This window comes from Panthera onca, chromosome C1, assembly GCF_046562875.1.
Source record: "Panthera onca isolate mPanOnc1 chromosome C1, mPanOnc1 haplotype 2, whole genome shotgun sequence".
Lineage (NCBI taxonomy): Eukaryota > Metazoa > Chordata > Mammalia > Carnivora > Felidae > Panthera > Panthera onca.
Genome location: NC_138346.1, coordinates 54,982,086 through 54,998,976, shown reverse-complemented (window position 1 = coordinate 54,998,976; position 16,891 = coordinate 54,982,086). Strand labels below are relative to the sequence as shown.

At 38.0% G+C, this 16,891-nt stretch overlaps 1 protein-coding gene across 2 annotated transcripts in view; it reads right to left on the bottom strand.

Annotated features, from left to right (window-relative positions):
- The window catches only part of TTN (titin), a 276,115-nt gene extending 269,082 nt beyond the window's left edge, over positions 1-7,033 (bottom strand). For both annotated transcript variants that reach the window (XM_078451133.2, XM_060621971.3), the window contains exons 1-4: positions 6,818-7,033; positions 4,534-4,637; positions 2,134-2,337; positions 399-686 (exon numbers count right to left, since the gene is read on the bottom strand). In XM_078451133.2, coding sequence (XP_078307259.2) covers positions 399-686; positions 2,134-2,337; positions 4,534-4,624 — 583 coding nt within the window. In that variant the 5' untranslated portion in view covers positions 4,625-4,637; positions 6,818-7,033. The remainder of the gene's footprint in view (positions 1-398; positions 687-2,133; positions 2,338-4,533; positions 4,638-6,817) is intronic.
- Between the last annotated feature and the right edge of the window lie 9,858 nt (positions 7,034-16,891).

The window sequence follows — 16,891 nt, the reverse complement described above, 5'->3', positions numbered from 1 at the left end:
AGTCAGTAACATTTTCTAGGTATTTTGATGGACAAAAATGCATAAGGTTTTGGATTTTGCATTAATATACATCAGGTTTTAAAATACAATATGTTCATTATTGGGTAAGAATTTACTTAGAACCGTATTTTTCACATCCATTATTGGTCAACAATTTGAAAACACAGATGACTCAGCTGAGAGACTTTCTAGCTTCTAATGGGCTTAGTAAACACAGATTGCTTCAATGATTATGAGCTCCTGCTTGGAATCTCAGAGACTTTTCACCCATGCTGAAAAGCCTGCTTTTCTGCTCGCAGGTTCCCCAAAGCCTTCGAGGGGAGCCAGGACAGCCTCTGGCTCCACTTCCTCCTAGATCAGCACTCTCTCCTCTCTGTTACTCAGTCTCCAGCACGCACCTTGAACCAGTAATTCGGCAGTGGAAGTAGCTCTTCCAACGCTATTGGTGGCATTTACTGAATAGGTCCCGGAGTCTTCCGGGTATGCTTCTGCAATCAGTAAGCTGTAGAGGTCGCCTTCTTGTGAAATTTGAAAATCAAGGGAGCTCTGGATTTCGGCTCCGTCCCGGTAGAACTTCACCACAGGTGTAGGGATTCCGGTCACTCTCACTTGGAGTCGCACTTGGCTTCCTTGTCTCACGGTCATGCTCTGCAGTCGTTGAACAAAGTTGGGTGGTGCTGTCTCTGCTGCAGGGGGAAGGGAGGAAAATCAGCACTGCAAGCCAGGGTGCTCCAAATAGGTTATTTTTAAACGATCACAGCTCCGTTTCCAAAATGAGGCGATGACTCTCTGAACCAAACAACCTTGACTGTCCTTGAGCCCAGCTCATGCATATGACAGCGAAAAAGGAGCCAGAAGATGGCAGAAGGCAATCCCACAACCATATTTTATCATATTCGCTTTGTTTAGTTTGGCAGTTCTAGGCCACCACAATTTTTTTTTTTTTAAAAGCCTAGATGTCATTATAACATTTTTAGAGAATATTTTGGACACATCTTCCCAACCTCACATCTAGCACTATATTAACATGTTAAAATAATTTCTGTATATTTCAGTAAGTTGCATTAAAATGAATCCCAATGGCTGTGATAAGTGTACCCGTGACTTATAGAATCATTAAATTTTAATTTAATGTTAAAAATCCTAAATTACCTCCAAATTGATTAGTATTCAAATAACCCAAATATTTACTTGCATTTAAAATGTTAATCTAAATAGTGACATGATTTAATGTTAGTTAGGCTACAGAAAGGGGATTATTTGGTTAATTACACTGAAAGAAATTTTTAGGAATGTGAAGAGAGAATGGGATTAACTTTGACATGTATTTGAGTAATAAACAACCTGTCACCCCTGTGAATTTTCCATTTCTGGATTTTCCGGATAAATGTTAAAGTTCACACGCGATGTTCTTGATACACCTTGTGTTTAGATCAGTAACAGTCCTATACTTGAACATGCTGGCAGCATAGTTTATTGGATAATCATATATAACGTTCCATAGCTGGTTATGCAGGTACTGTTTCTAGCGTGTAAAGTAAGGCGATGTTTCATGTATTAATGTCTTACCAGGAAGTAAAGGATGAAGGAAAATGACAGAGGCCATGAAGAATAAGTAGTAACTTTTCCGAGGTAACTGCGTCATGCATTTGCCTTTTTCTGTGTAATGTCTACCGTGTACTATTATTAGAAATGGAAAGTAAGTGAAGCATTATTGAACTTTATAGTCGAGAGCAGTTTTCTTAAATGGGTGGTCTGTGAAGACTTGCCTCAGTATCATCTAGGAGCTTGTTAAAGCGTAAATTCTTGATGATGTACCTGTTTCCTTAGTAGGCTTATAAACAAGGCTTTAAGCTTTTCCGCTTGCTCAGAAACATGGTTTTTAATATTTCCTTAATATATTCTTGAGTGTTTAACATGTGTATAGAGGAAATGTTCTCAGCCACTTTTGTGCTGTCTTTTGAGAGGAAAATTGAGGCAAACAACTTTGCTATCAATTGAGCCTCCTGGGCCCCTCTCTAGATTTTAGCCACATCTACTTGTCCCTCAGTAGCTCTTCCTGGACCTCCTTTCCCGTGTGCTGGAGAGGCCCTGGGGGCAGAGCAGAGGACAGATGGGTCCCCTCCAGCCTACCTGTCACGAGAAGCTCAGCAGTACTAGTCGCTTGTCCAGATCCATTGGTGGCTCTCAGGGAGTATCTTCCACTGTTGGCTTTAGTCACGGCGGGGATCGTCAGTCTAGCGCGGCCATCGCTAAAGGAGATCTGCACGCCGGGCAGAGTGGAAGTGGAAATTGCCTGGCCATCCCTAAACCAGCTCACCTCAGGAACTGGGAAACCTGGAGCACAAATACAATTCATCTTTATGTTGGAATGGGGCTCTGCAATGTCCTCTGCTCTGTGCTGCTGTGTTCACCATCTTGTCCTAATGGTATGAGCTCCCCAGAGTGTAAGGCCATTTAATGATGAGGAAAACCTGACAGCCACACGATGAAAGGGTCAACTTGCAGACAACGAGGAGGTCTGTGGGTTCATGTAGAGGTCAATACCTTCATTTAATAGGGAAGGAGACTGAGACCAAAAGAGGCTCAGTGATTTTTCCAAGGTCCCTCGGCCAGCAGTGGCACATGGACGATTAGAATCTCCAGCTCCTGCCCCCCTGTCCCAGGTTCTCCCTGATGCAATTTAACGGATGGCATTAAAATCATGAAAGGGATTTATAGAAGTGCAGAGCCAAGGAAACTTTGAAATAAAAAGTAACTGTTGTCCTCTTCAAAAACAAAGAGCAAAAGCAGCAAAGGGTCCAAAAGCACTGCCTAGCAAGCACAAGAGGTCAAGCCCGTCCGTGTCCGCCCTCTGTGGTTGCAGGGACACTGTCTCCTCGAACTCTCCTGCCTTTCAAATGTGTAATCAGCAAAAAACGCCAAAGTGCAGAGAGAGACGGGTCTCATATAAATGACACAAAGCCAAAACTAGTCTTACAGAACAACATGTATACTTGGAGTTGCAGGTAGAGAAGGCAAATTCTCTTCAATTGTCACAAATTGTGGAGCTAAGAACCACGTGTACGTGGTTTTGATATTTTAAGGATAGTAACATTCTGTACATTCAGAAGGCATGAGGCAAATTCAGAGCATGGTTTATTTTATTTTATATTAAACTGTGAGGTGGAGAAAATCAAGAGAACATTTGTTTCATTGTCCTTACGTGAACTCATCTCCCACCATGACCAAGGGAAGAGTTTATTTGCCTAATTCATGAATATCAAGTATCTTCAGTGCTGTTTTCCTGAGAATTTATTAGCACGGAGTGTGAAGGAATAAGAGGCTATGGGGAAGCAAGATCCCACTAACTTCATAAACAGGCAAAATTCCCACTGAAGCCAATTGCGTTCAGCTCAGTTCAAAAGTTACTGAGTGTTACAAGGTAAATAAATGTATTATTGTAAAGTCAGAGTTTATCATGCGTGAGAAGAATGGAGTTGGTCTCTATATGCATACACAATGGAAAATGAAGAATGACTATAGGATATTTGTGCAGTGTAAAGGTCTTATCCAGTTAGGAAGAAGATTGCTACATAAAATAGAAAAAATGAAAGGAAAAAGAAAGGAAAAGGAAATCTTATTTTATATCTTTATTATAAGCCAAAAAATATAAAAAGAGGGATAGTGCACCATGGAGGTGCATCAAGCTTGATTTTTAATCAATCCATACAATTTTATAGGACCAGTTACAATACTGCGGACAATATTGATTAAATAATTTTGAAATTATTTACAATGTAGTTTGTAGATTACCCTCATTTTTTTTTCAGAAGACAGTAAGTCCCAGAAATCATGCATTTTTTGGAACCACCTCTAATATGAGTTATGAAGAAGAAAAAGGGGGGAAAAACCAGAAGAACTTTCTTTTAAATAAAATTCTAAAGTCAATGTTTATTTCTCTTTAATATATAGACCAGGGTGGCATATACTATTTTTTGTTGTCGTTTCCAAAAGATTGGAAAACCTTTTAATTCACTAGAATCATTTAATAAAGATTGAATATACAAGAGTAAGATAATTAGGAGTTAGCGCAACACTGAAAGTTTTCTGCTTCTTATAAAGTCCAATGTATTGTTATTTCCCATTGTCTGGCACAGAGCAGTCAGCCCCAGGCTACTTGCCCCGCAGCTCCATGGCTGGCCCCCTACTGGGCTTCAGTTCTTGGCTTTCAGTCTGGCTCTGCAGCTGAACCCAAATATAGAATGACCAGATTTGGTTGTACTTAGCTGCTGGATTCTGACAGCAATTTTAATCCAATGCTAATTATTTTGCTCTGTGGAATTATAAATATGAATAAAACATTTTTAAGCCATTATATTGTCAGATTTTGTCAGTACTCTGTGAACGGTATACCCTTATAATGGCCCTCCATACAGTTGGACCAATTTTACAAAGCGGAAACATGGCTTAAACTTGGTGTCAGGTCATACAGCCAAGTTAAGGTACTGGGGAGAAGATGGACAAAAGGAAAGTGTGAAGGCGTGAGCTTACCACTAATGTGAGCCTCAAAGGTTGCGGTACTACCCTCCAGTACCACAACGCTTTGTAACGGCTGCTTAAACGTCGGTGCTTGAGTGGTCATCTTTTTAGGCACTCTGAAAAGGAACATAAAATAAGTTAGAATGTCACAGCTAAGGGCCACTCTGGAGCTACTTTGTAATGGCAGAGACACACATTTTCAAAGAGATTGCTCCTTAGGTCGTCTGTGGACCTAGAGTGATGGGTAGGCCTTCTCCTTTGTGCCTTGAATTTGAACATGGGCCCCTGTCTGAATTGACCTGAAGCTAACAGAGTAAGAAGTCTAAAGAGAAATGGGAAAAAATTCAGGAGAGCAGAGCAAGGAGTGTCCTCTAGTGGTCAAAGAGGGAAATTCAGTCTTACCAAACGTGGGACACCAAGGTGAGAGAAAGAGGGAAAGTTGGAATTTGTGGGGGTAGAGAAGAACAATAAAAGATGTGTGGAAAGAATAGAATGAATCTGTGCATCAGTTCAATGGTTGAGAGACAATAATTAAAAAAAAATCCTTCCTCCCAATATCTTTTACTCACTATATCTCCATTTATAAAGTTGACATAGTTTCAGGCAGTATTACTTCAGGAAATCTTGGTGGCTACTTAAAATAGTCACCAACACTAAAAATTTGAACTTTGCAATTCTTTCCTTACTTGGAAAGTTCTGGAAAGTCTTGGTCACTATGCAAACCTTTCACAGACAGCATATAGTGCAGTCTATTTCTAATATTTCTTCACATTGTAACTGCTCAATAAATGTTGCTCCTGCTGAACTGCATAGGAACATTTAAACTCATGTGAGCAGGCCAACTTTTATACAGATCTGAAAGAAAAATACTGACTTGAGTACTTAATAAGGAACAAGGTACAAACCTGAAAAATGGAATGCTGATGTGAAGTGTAAACGAAGTTAAAAGCCCCATTCTTTCTTAACACGAATATTCAAAACCAAAGAAATGAATATGAAATGTGCAGCTAGGTCCTTTTTTAGTGGGAGAAAGTATTTTGTCCATAAGTTCCAGAGAGATTGTGAAGAATTTTCTGATGCATAAATACCTTATATTCAATTGTCAGTTACTTCATTCCCGATTTTCACAAAATTCCCTGTTCACTACGACTTTATGGAAAAATAATTTTTCTAGAAAATTCTGTACCTTACTGTAACTTTTTATTCTTTAGTTAAAAGAAAATGAAACCAGAATTCTGAGCCAATAAAATTTACACTTGGAAAATTCAAATAATATCCCAAAGTTTTTGTGAATCTTTTGCCAAGAACTCCATATGGCATATTACATTGAGGACAAATAACTTTTTGTGTCTAACTTCCTCTGTTTACAACCTAGTGCATCTTCTAAAAATAGCTGTATTCTTTGACACCATTTATGTATTATATACCAATGTATTTACAGGCATTTATAATTAGTAATCTAAATCCAGGAAGATGGGAAGTCAAAACGTATTTAGATATTAAGTCTTTAAAATACTATTTCTTACCCTCAACACCAACATTTAGCTCATATATAACTTGCTTACAAACTAAATTAAAATGCATAATGAGATCCTGAGTCTTTTCTAAAACTATGATATAGCTTTCCCCCCAAATTTCTAAATATATTACAATTATCTAAATTGGCCTTTTATTCCTATTGGATAGGTAACTTTTGTTGTTTTAGCACTTGCTCTTGAAAGGCCTTTGTGTAATTGGGGCTGAAGGTATGCATCTAAAATGTCATGCTCCCAAAATAAACTCTCCAGTGTTGACTGACAGCAGGCAAGTGTTTTGTCACTGTCCCGCAACTGATACCTCAGCAGTTGATTCCCTTAAAAAGTCATCAGGGTGTAGCTGATGCCACATGCATTTTATCAGAGCTATTCTTGGTGTGTCTCACTTTATCACTGAGTAATATAACCTTGAACACTCTCAACAGACAAAGAGTCCATAACAGAAACAAACATTTCTATCACCATTTCTGACCTCAACTTTAACACTTTTAGAGTAGTAGGTGGATCTAAACAATTTGAATCACCGACTGTGCTGATATGCTACAGCGTTGAACTTTTTAAAGAAAATGGATTCAAATAATTGAAATTCAAATTCAAATAATTCAAATAACAGAACGGTAACAGCGACAAGTAGACAAACACTTCTGCGTCGGAACGTTTCATACATTAGAACAAAAGTTTGAATTGGGAACTAGAAATCAAGAAGGAAGGGACCCTACTGTTAAAAAAAAAGAAGAAAAAAAAGTAAAGATGCTGCTCACCTGATTTCTCAAGAGTGCCCAAAAAGGGTGGGACTAAGCCCAAGGTTGCTTCTGAAACGACGTCCTATCTAGAGTTGGTTTTCTCGACCATCTCCGACATGAATCGGTGAGCCTCTAAACTTAAAAACAAAACTACACAGTCAAGACTGTGCAGTTTTGTTTTTCTATGCAATCCCTACACCCGAGGCGAGGCTGGGAATGCACGACTGCTCAAGAGCCAGGGCTGGGCTCTGCCCTTTTATTTACCAGATCTGCTGACAGCCCCACATCCCTAGGGCAGGCCCCTGGGTGATTGGCTGTCTTAGGAAAGCATGATGGGAAAGGGACCTGTTTGGTGGTGTCACAGACCACCTGTTCTTCTGATTGGCAGTGCTAAATTTAGCATCTCAAAAGAGGCTTTACCAAGGAAATAGAAGTGTATTTAAAGAACAACAATTGAGGCTGAGAGAAGAGCATTTGTTAACATCTGCAAACACTGATTTGAGACTTTGTGGCAATAGCAGGCATTTGTGGGCAGTTATATAAAATAGCCTTTTACCTGACGGGCCTGCCCTTGTGAGTCAGGCCCCGCTCCTCTTCCCTTCCCCCACACAACCAACCAAATGTACCTGTCAATCAAGACAGCAGATGAGGGAATCTATCTCATGCATTAGACTTCACCTTCTTTGAAGAATGAGTGCCTCTAAACTTTAGCATTGAGAGAGCTCATTTACACTATCTACATTCTCCAGAATCCACTTGTACTTTAGGAAGAATTAAGTCAATGTTAATGAGCTAAGTGTTTATACGGCCCTGCAAGACATAATGTGGAATGACAAAATCTGAACTCTGCTTAGATTTAGTCTATGCAGTATAATGATTTCACTTTTTTTTTCAGATTTCATATCTTTCTGGCATTAATATTTACAAATGTGCATGCACTGTTTCTTAACAAGTAGCGAACTCTTCTGTTTAAATCATCCATAGGGTTCTTTTTTCCAGACACATGAAGGCTGCTTTACTTATCTCTGGAGTTTGCTGTTACTAATGGGAAGTGGTTAGGAAATGATATAGTTGCTATTTTAGGACTGAATTTAATTTCAAGCAAGAGATATTTCAAATAGAAAAGAGCATACCAAAAGATCTTTATAATGGTTCAGCCAAGAGATTTGTAAAACTTCACTAAGAGGGAAGAAAATTGTCTTGTTGGTAATGGAGAAAGACTTTGTTTAATAAAATAGACAAAAATTTTAAAATTTAAGCTCAGTTTATTTGTGTTTTTAGTAAAAATGTTCTGGGTTGTGGAAGAACATGGCCATGCATCAGACTTTTCAACTTCTTGCATATTTCATACTTTGTAACTATTTATGTCATGATTAATTTATTAACATTGAACAGTGCTAAACTATACTGGAAAACTAGTGTAGTACAATTATATACATAAGATGACACCATGTATTTACTTAAAAATCATCTCCTTTACTTCAGAGGTGATATCTGTATTGGTGGCATCATTTTTCCCTCTATTGACTCTACCTTCAATAATCCTGTTTGATTGACTTTTTCAGAAACAACTAGTTTCATGTCGTATGTCTTAAAAAATATTCTCAAGAAGAGACTCATGTTACAGGCAAGCTGCCAGTCATAAAGCAAAGTAAGACTAGAAATGTGTGACCTCTCTGATTTGGGGTGTTCACCAATTGGCTATTTAAAATGTGCTTGTGCACGTGTGTGTGTGTGTGGTGTGCATGTATGTATATTTTTTAGGTTCATTTGATCTAATGTGAAGCATGTTAATGTCTTGTTATTTTTGTTGGAACCAAAGTCAAAGCCCTTTATTTCTTCTGGGAACTAGAGGGAACGAATGGGTAGAATCTTGAAGCTTGCGTCATCTGGTGCAAGCTGGTGCAATTCAGGGAGCTCAAGAGCTGGGAAAATGGGCCATATATTATAAACATAAGGTCCAGTGTCTGCCTCCAAAGTTTTTTGTCTATTCACTGTTCCTGAACATTTCTAGACTTTGCAGTATTGTCAAGATCCTTGCCTTTTGATATTTACATCCTTATGTGACATTCGGAGTTAAGAAAGAAAGGAAGATAGGAAAGAGGAAGGAAAGAAGGAAGGAAGAAATAAGGAAAGGACTAGTAAGTAAATAACTAACATACTAGTCTAGAAAGAAGCTATATTATTTTGGATTAGTGAACAGTAGTGGACAGCACATGATATCATGGTAAGCATTAGTTTTAAAATTAAGTATGCCATAGTTGGAATATAGTAAGCTAGCCCAGTGGAAACCAAATACTACTCAGATTTGAGGAGTTTGCTGATGCAGTAAGATCTTAATTTACCACCCTAACAGTGGAGCAGAGTCCCATAGATAATCCAAAACAGCTGATAGTTCAAATATAATGCCTACTTAGTTTTGGAATGCATGGTGTGATTCTTTTTGAACATCAGTCAAAGCAATTCAATAAATTTTTATTAAGTATATGCTCAGTGCTGAATGTTATGCTAAATTATAATTCTGGATTCTGTCATCAGTCATTCACTCAACAATATCTGCTGAATAGTGATTTTGTGTCAGGCATTTTGCTAGATGATGGCTAGATACCCATGACCAAGAAGATTGTTGTGGTTCCTGCCCTCTTGGGGATTGTGGTCTAATAAATTCAAATAAATTCTCAGTAATTTTGACTGAGACCTAGACTAGGATATGCATAAACTCAGGCAGTCACTCCATCTACACAGCTGGTGGTGGTGCCAGACTCTGTTTATACTACACAGAACAATTTACCAAAGGAAGGACTTACTGGGGATAGAGAAATGGGTACAGTTTTCAAAGCTAATGTAAGAGTCCTTTCTGAGAGAAAAGAGTAAAATTAATGTATTTATAATTCATTAAAAACTTTTGTGTGAGCTCTTACTCTGTTAAATACTGTTCAAGCACAGGGATTATAGCAATGCACACAGCAGACAAGAATCTCTGCCCTCAAGGAGTTTGCATTTTAGTAAGGACAATAGTATCTAATAATATAACTATATAGTCTATAGATTTATCTATACTCATAAAGTATTTCAAAACTGAATATAAGCTCATCACTGAGCTTGTAATACACAAGAAAGGAGTAGAGCAAATTTAGGAAGTGTACAGGGAGGAACTGGTCACCCAGAAAAACCATTTTAATGTATTATCATCTGTGTTCCTTGAGTTATAGAAGCAGACAAAGTTACACTGGGGATATAAGAGGCAAGAAAGTACTGGTTGAAATTCAAGAGAAGATTCTCTTCATCCCACTTTTACTAGCTTGTTTAGTAGTAAGATCAACTTGATTGATTTCTAGTTATTGATAGGTGTACGAATAGTCCCCAACACATTTAATGCCACATAAAATTCGAAAAGATTATTTTAAACACATAGGATACTTCTGCCAAAATCAGAAAGATCTTCGCATTTCTTAACAGCACTGACTTCAGAGACACATGGAAATTCACTCCTACCCTACGTGGGTTTGGGCAACTCACTTGAATCCCTGAGTGTCAGATTTGTCAGTTGGAAATTGGGGATTATAATATCCACTTCAAAGTGTTATTGGGAAGCTTAGGTGATAAAATGAACATGACTGTGCCCAGGATAGTGAGAATCTGACACTTAGTGAGCATTTTACTTTTTGCTACTGCCAACTGGGACCCAAATATAATCATTTCTGTGCTTAGTAATATGATTTGATCAATTATTTAACTACCTGGCTAAATATTCTAAGAAATCTTTGAAAAGTCCAACAGTGAACTCATAGAAACACATACATCCTTCCCTGAAGGATCTCAGAAGGTGACATGACATTTATGCATAGAATTAAACTACCACAACCTTAAAGAAGAAATAAGCTGGATTTCTGGAGGCGTGGGACTGGAGACCACAAACCAGATCAGATCCAACCACCAGCAGATGCTCACTGGAGGTGATATTGTTGTCAAATAATAAGCTTTACACCCACTGAAAGGAGGCAGCCTGGCTCATTTTAAACAGTAACTGCTTCAGACACAGAACCTAAAAATTAAGGGCTTTTTTCAGGGTCAATGTGTTTGGGGGCCGAAAAATGCTTTGCCCTGAAATACAAAAAGGAATCTGCAGAGGTGAAAAATAATAGATGCTTATCAAATGTCTGCAAAAGAAGACATGTCAGCTAGTCAACTACATTTATGATGGGTATGCTTAAAAAAAATTTTAAGTTTATTTGTTTATTTTGGGAGAGACAGAGAAAGCAAGTGGGGGAGAGGCAGAGAGAGAGAGGGAGAGAATCCCAATTAGGTTCCACACGGTCATCACAGAGCCCCATCTCATGAACCATGAGATCATGACCTGAGCCAAAACCAAGAGTCAGATGCTTAACCAACTGAGCCATCTAGGTGCCCCATGACAGGTATATATTAATATGCTTGACATGTTAAAGGGTGGATCTTCCAAAAGTAAAAGAGCCTGTGTGAGACAAAAACCTAAAAGTCAAGGCAGCTTTACTGTATCAAAAAGCAAAGTAACTTTTGAAACATTAGAAAGACCCTTTGAGCGTTAAATGATAATTTGGGTTCATATGGAACTTTGAAGATTTCGTGTGTCTACTGAAGAGATTTAGACCTTACTTCTGTGTTTTACCCATCTATTTCAAATTCTTAGCCAAATACTCCCACTCCATTTCCACCCTTCATTATAAATACAGAATCCTTTTGAAATAAGCCCTTACTGTGAAAGCAAAGTGTAGGGCACTGGATTCTCTGGTTGCCCTTCCATATGTTACCTACCTTCTTTCATCCTTCATGCCCCTAAGAGGCTGAACTCTAGGGGGGGGGGGTCCTCCCTTGCCTCTGGCTTCTGACAAGGTCCAGCCAATGGGAAATGCTGACAGGAGAGAGTTTGGGGTATTAATTCCCCAGACTCTCTCCTTGCCTGGCCGTACTTTGGCCATGGCCTTTATTTGTTGTGGCCATGCTCCTGTCGGGGACCCCTTTCCTAGCGGTACTTTCTTTGGTTCCCAATAACTTCTCCTTTCCAATGTTTCTAATTTTGGCTTTGTTCTGTTGCTATTTGCAAAGCTCTTTGCCAACCCCTGATTAGTGTTCATGAGCCTGCACACACCTTGTAATAGTCCTTCATTAAACCCTCCTCAGTTATGCTATTGAGTTGCATGTGCTTCCTGTCCTGACTATGACTTGACCTTGTGTAGAGACAATAATAAAAGCTTCTATCCTTCTTAAGGTAAATCAACCTAAGCATTTATCTTAGTTGCTAGATAGCTGCTTCAATTTCCAATAGACTTCTTCCTTATCCCTTCTTCCCTCCAGGCAGCTCATATTTTTAATATTAAGTTCAGACTTCCATTCCTTTCCCCTACTCTCCTTCCTTCCCTTCTTCTGTCCCTCCTTTATTTTCTTATAAAATAATTTTTGAGTGTCTTCCATGCACCAAGAACTATAGAGGATACAGAAAATGGAATATTCTTCACTTAAATATTAGTTGGAAAGACGAGAGAGGTATGTAACAATGCAAGAAGACACAATGAAAGGTAAGGATCAAAACAATTGCTAGAGACACTGGCAGAGATGGAGGAGGGCTCTACAGGTGCCACAAAAGCAGAACTTTTCATGGAGAGGGTACCTTGGGTTGGTGTTTTTATTTCATTCCACGAAAGTATTGAAGCATTTCAGCAAAAGCACATAAAATAGATAAAAAAGAAATGGAAATAAAAAATATCTTTCAGAGAAAATACAAAAAAAGTAGAAAACTAAAACCATGTCAAAGAACGGCACAAGTTCACAAACCAAGATGGCCACAATATTTGTTATAGTTGAACTTCAGGTATAAAGCTGAATTTCCTGGAAGTTAATTAAAAAGAGAAGCACAAATTCCCTATATAGAGAAGGAAGCATACCAATTTCTTGAGGAAGTGTAATTTTTCTAACACTAAATTTTAAAAATATGTCATGTACAACTTTAAAAGACGGGGCACTGGGGCACGTGGGTGGCTCAGTCAGTAAAGTGTCTGACTTCAGCTCAGGTCATGATCTCACAGTTTGTGGGTTCAAGCCCCACATGGGGCTCTGTGCTGACAGCTCAGAGCCTGGAGCCTGTTTGAATTCTGTGTCTCCCTCTCTTCATCTATCCCTCCCCCACTCACACTCTGTATCTCTTGCTCTCAAAAATAAATAAACATTTAAAAAATTTTTTAAAAATTAAAGAGGGGGCACTGAAAGATATACAGAACATAAGTGTTTAACAATATATCTAGAGCAGATGTAGTGACCTAATTTATATGTTGATGTTTTGGGTGAAAGTTTTTAACAAAAATTCCAGGGCATAAGACTAAAAGTCAATTAACTACATGCAACTGAATGAGAGGCTAAGGAAATATAGTACAAGTTTTAAAAAGTAAGAATGGGGGTGGGGCTCCAGCCCCTGATTTATGGGTGGAATTTATAACATCTTAAAGATCTTGGATAACTATCACCTGTCTCAGGTATTCCTTTGATATGAATTGAAACTGTAAGCCAAGAGTATTCTGGCTAGGGTCCTGGTGTTCTGTGTGGTTGACTGCCAAGTTATTAACATTAAGAGTTTTTAATAAAGATTACATTCCCTGTTGTAAAGGTTTCCACATTTTTTTCCACTGGCATTAACAATAATCACCACTTTACACTTACTGAGTAACATATTTGTAAATGAATCCACTTCCAGTTTGATAATTATGCTTTTGGATTGTAGAATATGAATTTAGAATAGTCCTTACAGACATTGAGTGGATCTTCTCTTTGTAAGTGTGTAAGAGGCAAGCCAACACCCTGGGGAAGGTCAACATGAAATGCAAATATATCTCTCCCAGTGTCAGAACCTGCTGCTCTATGAGAAGGCTAAAGGCACTTGCTCCACATTGTTTTTCAGGAGTTCATGACACAAACTGGCTTTGAAGATGAAGCTATGTCATATGTCAGTGTTAGAGCCAGCCTAGTCGAGTTGACTGCCTCGTACCTCTGTTTCTAAGACTTTTGTTTAAAGACTTTAGCAGATAATATTTGGCAGTAGGTCTGAGCAGAAATTATCACTAGAGAAAGAAATTCAAGGGATTAGTCAATTTAAGTACTTGATCTTTAAAAATCTGAAGGTCTGAAAGCTGTGCGTGTCCATAGAATAAGTCCAGTAGGGTGCCAATTGTTTACATCGTAGGTTCTTGACATTGAGAGGTTTAACATTTGTGAGTTTGACACATTGTAATATATTCACACTGTTAGAGTTATGGCTGTTAATTTGGGGGAAATGTGAATTTGAATAATATGTGTATAATGTAGCTGTGTAAGAAAGCGTTACTTACTAATAAGTGAGTCTATAGCAGATCAGAAATACATTAATGTGTGGCTTTTGTTCTCTACTTGTCTTACGTAGAATTATATCACATGATGAAAAAACACTTGTTCTAGGAATTTGTAATAGAAAATATACACTGAAAACAACTTATACATCTGCCAGTGGGGAGTATTTATACTGATATGATAGACCACTTGGCAACTCTTGAAAAACAAGAATAATGGTAAAAGGGAACTTGCCTTGCCAGAAACTACAACATACTATAAAACTACAGCAATCAGACTGCAAGGTATTGACACAGTAATATAAAAGTAAATTATTAAATACAGTGTCCAGAAATAGATCTAAGAAAATCTGAGGAATTAATCTATGATGGTTTTGTTATAATGATGCTGACATAACTGGATATTTATTTAGAAGAAAGCACCTCACATCATGTAAAATAAATCTCAAATGGATTAAATATCTAAAAGTAAAAAGAACATAATAAAATATAATAACAGCTTATAGGAAAATATTTGTGGAGTCTCACAGGTTGGAGAAATTATCTTAAAGAACACTGGAAACTGAGATGCCTTAAGGAAAAGACTAAACACTGCACCAAGTAAATAATTTTGTATGGCATAATCTACCCTGGTCAAATTCCAAAGATTGAGGGAATATTTGCATGCAAATGAGGTCAAATGCCTCAAAACACAGAGGTATAGGTAAAAAATGTTTTTAGCATTGTCTGAAGTGGAAAAATTTTGGAAATAATCTGAATGTCAGTCAACAAGGAATGTCTGATTTATGGTATAACCATGGTAATAGCATGACTATTATCCACTAATTAAAGATGAGTTAGACCCACATATTGCCCGAGAAAGATGGCCATGACAGTAGGTGAAAAGCAAGTTGCAGAATGATACACAATGCATATTATTCCAGATCACAGCAATCTGTTTCACTCACCTTATTTGGGTTTTGTTATTTTCTGGATTATTGTCTGATTCTCCCACTGGGTTGTAAATTCCATAAATTTTTTAAGCAACAAAATCTGTTTAGTTGACTTTTATATCACTGACTCCTGGTACAGTGCTATACTAGACAAAAGATGCTCATGAAAATTCATAGTGAACTTCTGGAATGATACAGAAAAAATGTTAAGAGTGATTTCCTTTAGAGAGTTGGACCTACTTATTTTAAGGCAAGGATGAAAACCTTTTAATTTTCACCTTTTTCCTGATTGAAGCGTTTGATTTTTTACCATAAGCACATATTACTTTCATTTAAAAAGACTAATATTACAGAAATGTATCCAAAACCAGCTGTGAAATTTAAAAATTAAATGAAAACTGGGGTGCCTGGGTGGCTCAGTCGGTTAAGCGTCCAATTCTTGATTTAGGCTCAGGTCATGATTTCACAGTTCATGAGTTTGAGCCCCACACTGGACTCCACAATGACAGTGTGGAGCCTGCTTAGGATTCTCTCCCTTTCTCTCTCTCTGCCCTTCTCCCCCCCCCCCCCCACACACACGTGTGTGTGTGTGTGTGTGTGTGTGAAAATAAATAAACTCAAAAAATTAAATGAAAACATAAAAGTCTAGTTAATGAGAAAAAAATAACAAACAAAAAAACTTTCTCCATGAAAGACATCCCCTTAAACTGCTATTCTGTGGCTCAACGTGACCACAGGCTAAACGAATCTAGACAAGGGAAACCAAACACATGCAGGGGGAAAGAGGCCTAATATACTGAAGTGCTAGTGATGTTATTTGGGTATAATGAGCATGTATTACTTTTATAAAGAAAAAAAAAGCAAACACTGTCAAAAGCAGTTGCAACTGTCACCAACATATATAAGACAAGGCAGGAAATGAGCTTTTTGGGAAAATCTTTTTTTGCTGTAGGTTCTGTGTCTGCTTCTCTTGAAATCTGACCTTCCCTTCCCCGGGTCCTCTGGAATCTTCATACCGCTGTAAACAATTACTTTATTAAAGTTTTCATTTTATTTTGTAATTTTACATGCTTTCAAAACATAATAGTTAACCAGCTTTTTTTTTTTTTTTTTTTTTTTTTTTTTTGCTTTTTCATAGTACAGTAAGCAGTAAATACTGAATGGGGAAGCTTTGTTGATGTGATTTGGACGGCCTTTTCTACACCTTAGTCATGCAGTTCCTGGCCTGCAGGCCTTGGATGACATTTACTTCTCTCCCTCTCCAACTATGCTTTGTATCTTGTTCTCTCCACGTCTCTTCCCTGGAGAGTGGCTTTTCTTCTAACATCAACAGACTAGTTGAAGCTACATCTCCTATAGTCACCATTATCATGGGCAAAACTTAAACATGAGTTCTGTAACCATATGTACACTTAATCTTTTTTCCTCAGTCTCACAGGAAATGGGTCTATTCCTCTTCAAGGCTAGGCCGATAGTCTGGATCCTTCTCTTCTTGTCCCTGCCCAGACTTGCACTATTCCATTTATAGATTCAACCTCCCCTTTCTAGAAGCTTCTGTCTCTTTCCTCTTAAATCATGATCTATTTTGTCTTAAAAACACAAAATAATAAAAGACACAAGTTTCTCATGACTCGGCATTGCCCTCTGGGTGTCAGTCTCTTTTCTTCCAATAACCATTCCGACTATGATGGCAATCTGCATTAATTGAAGTTCTGTCCCTATTATGTGCCAGCCGCCCTAGTTGACACACCATATATGTTTCCTTCCTTAATTTAGAGCTGAGCTTATTGCTCTATTTATTTCTTCAT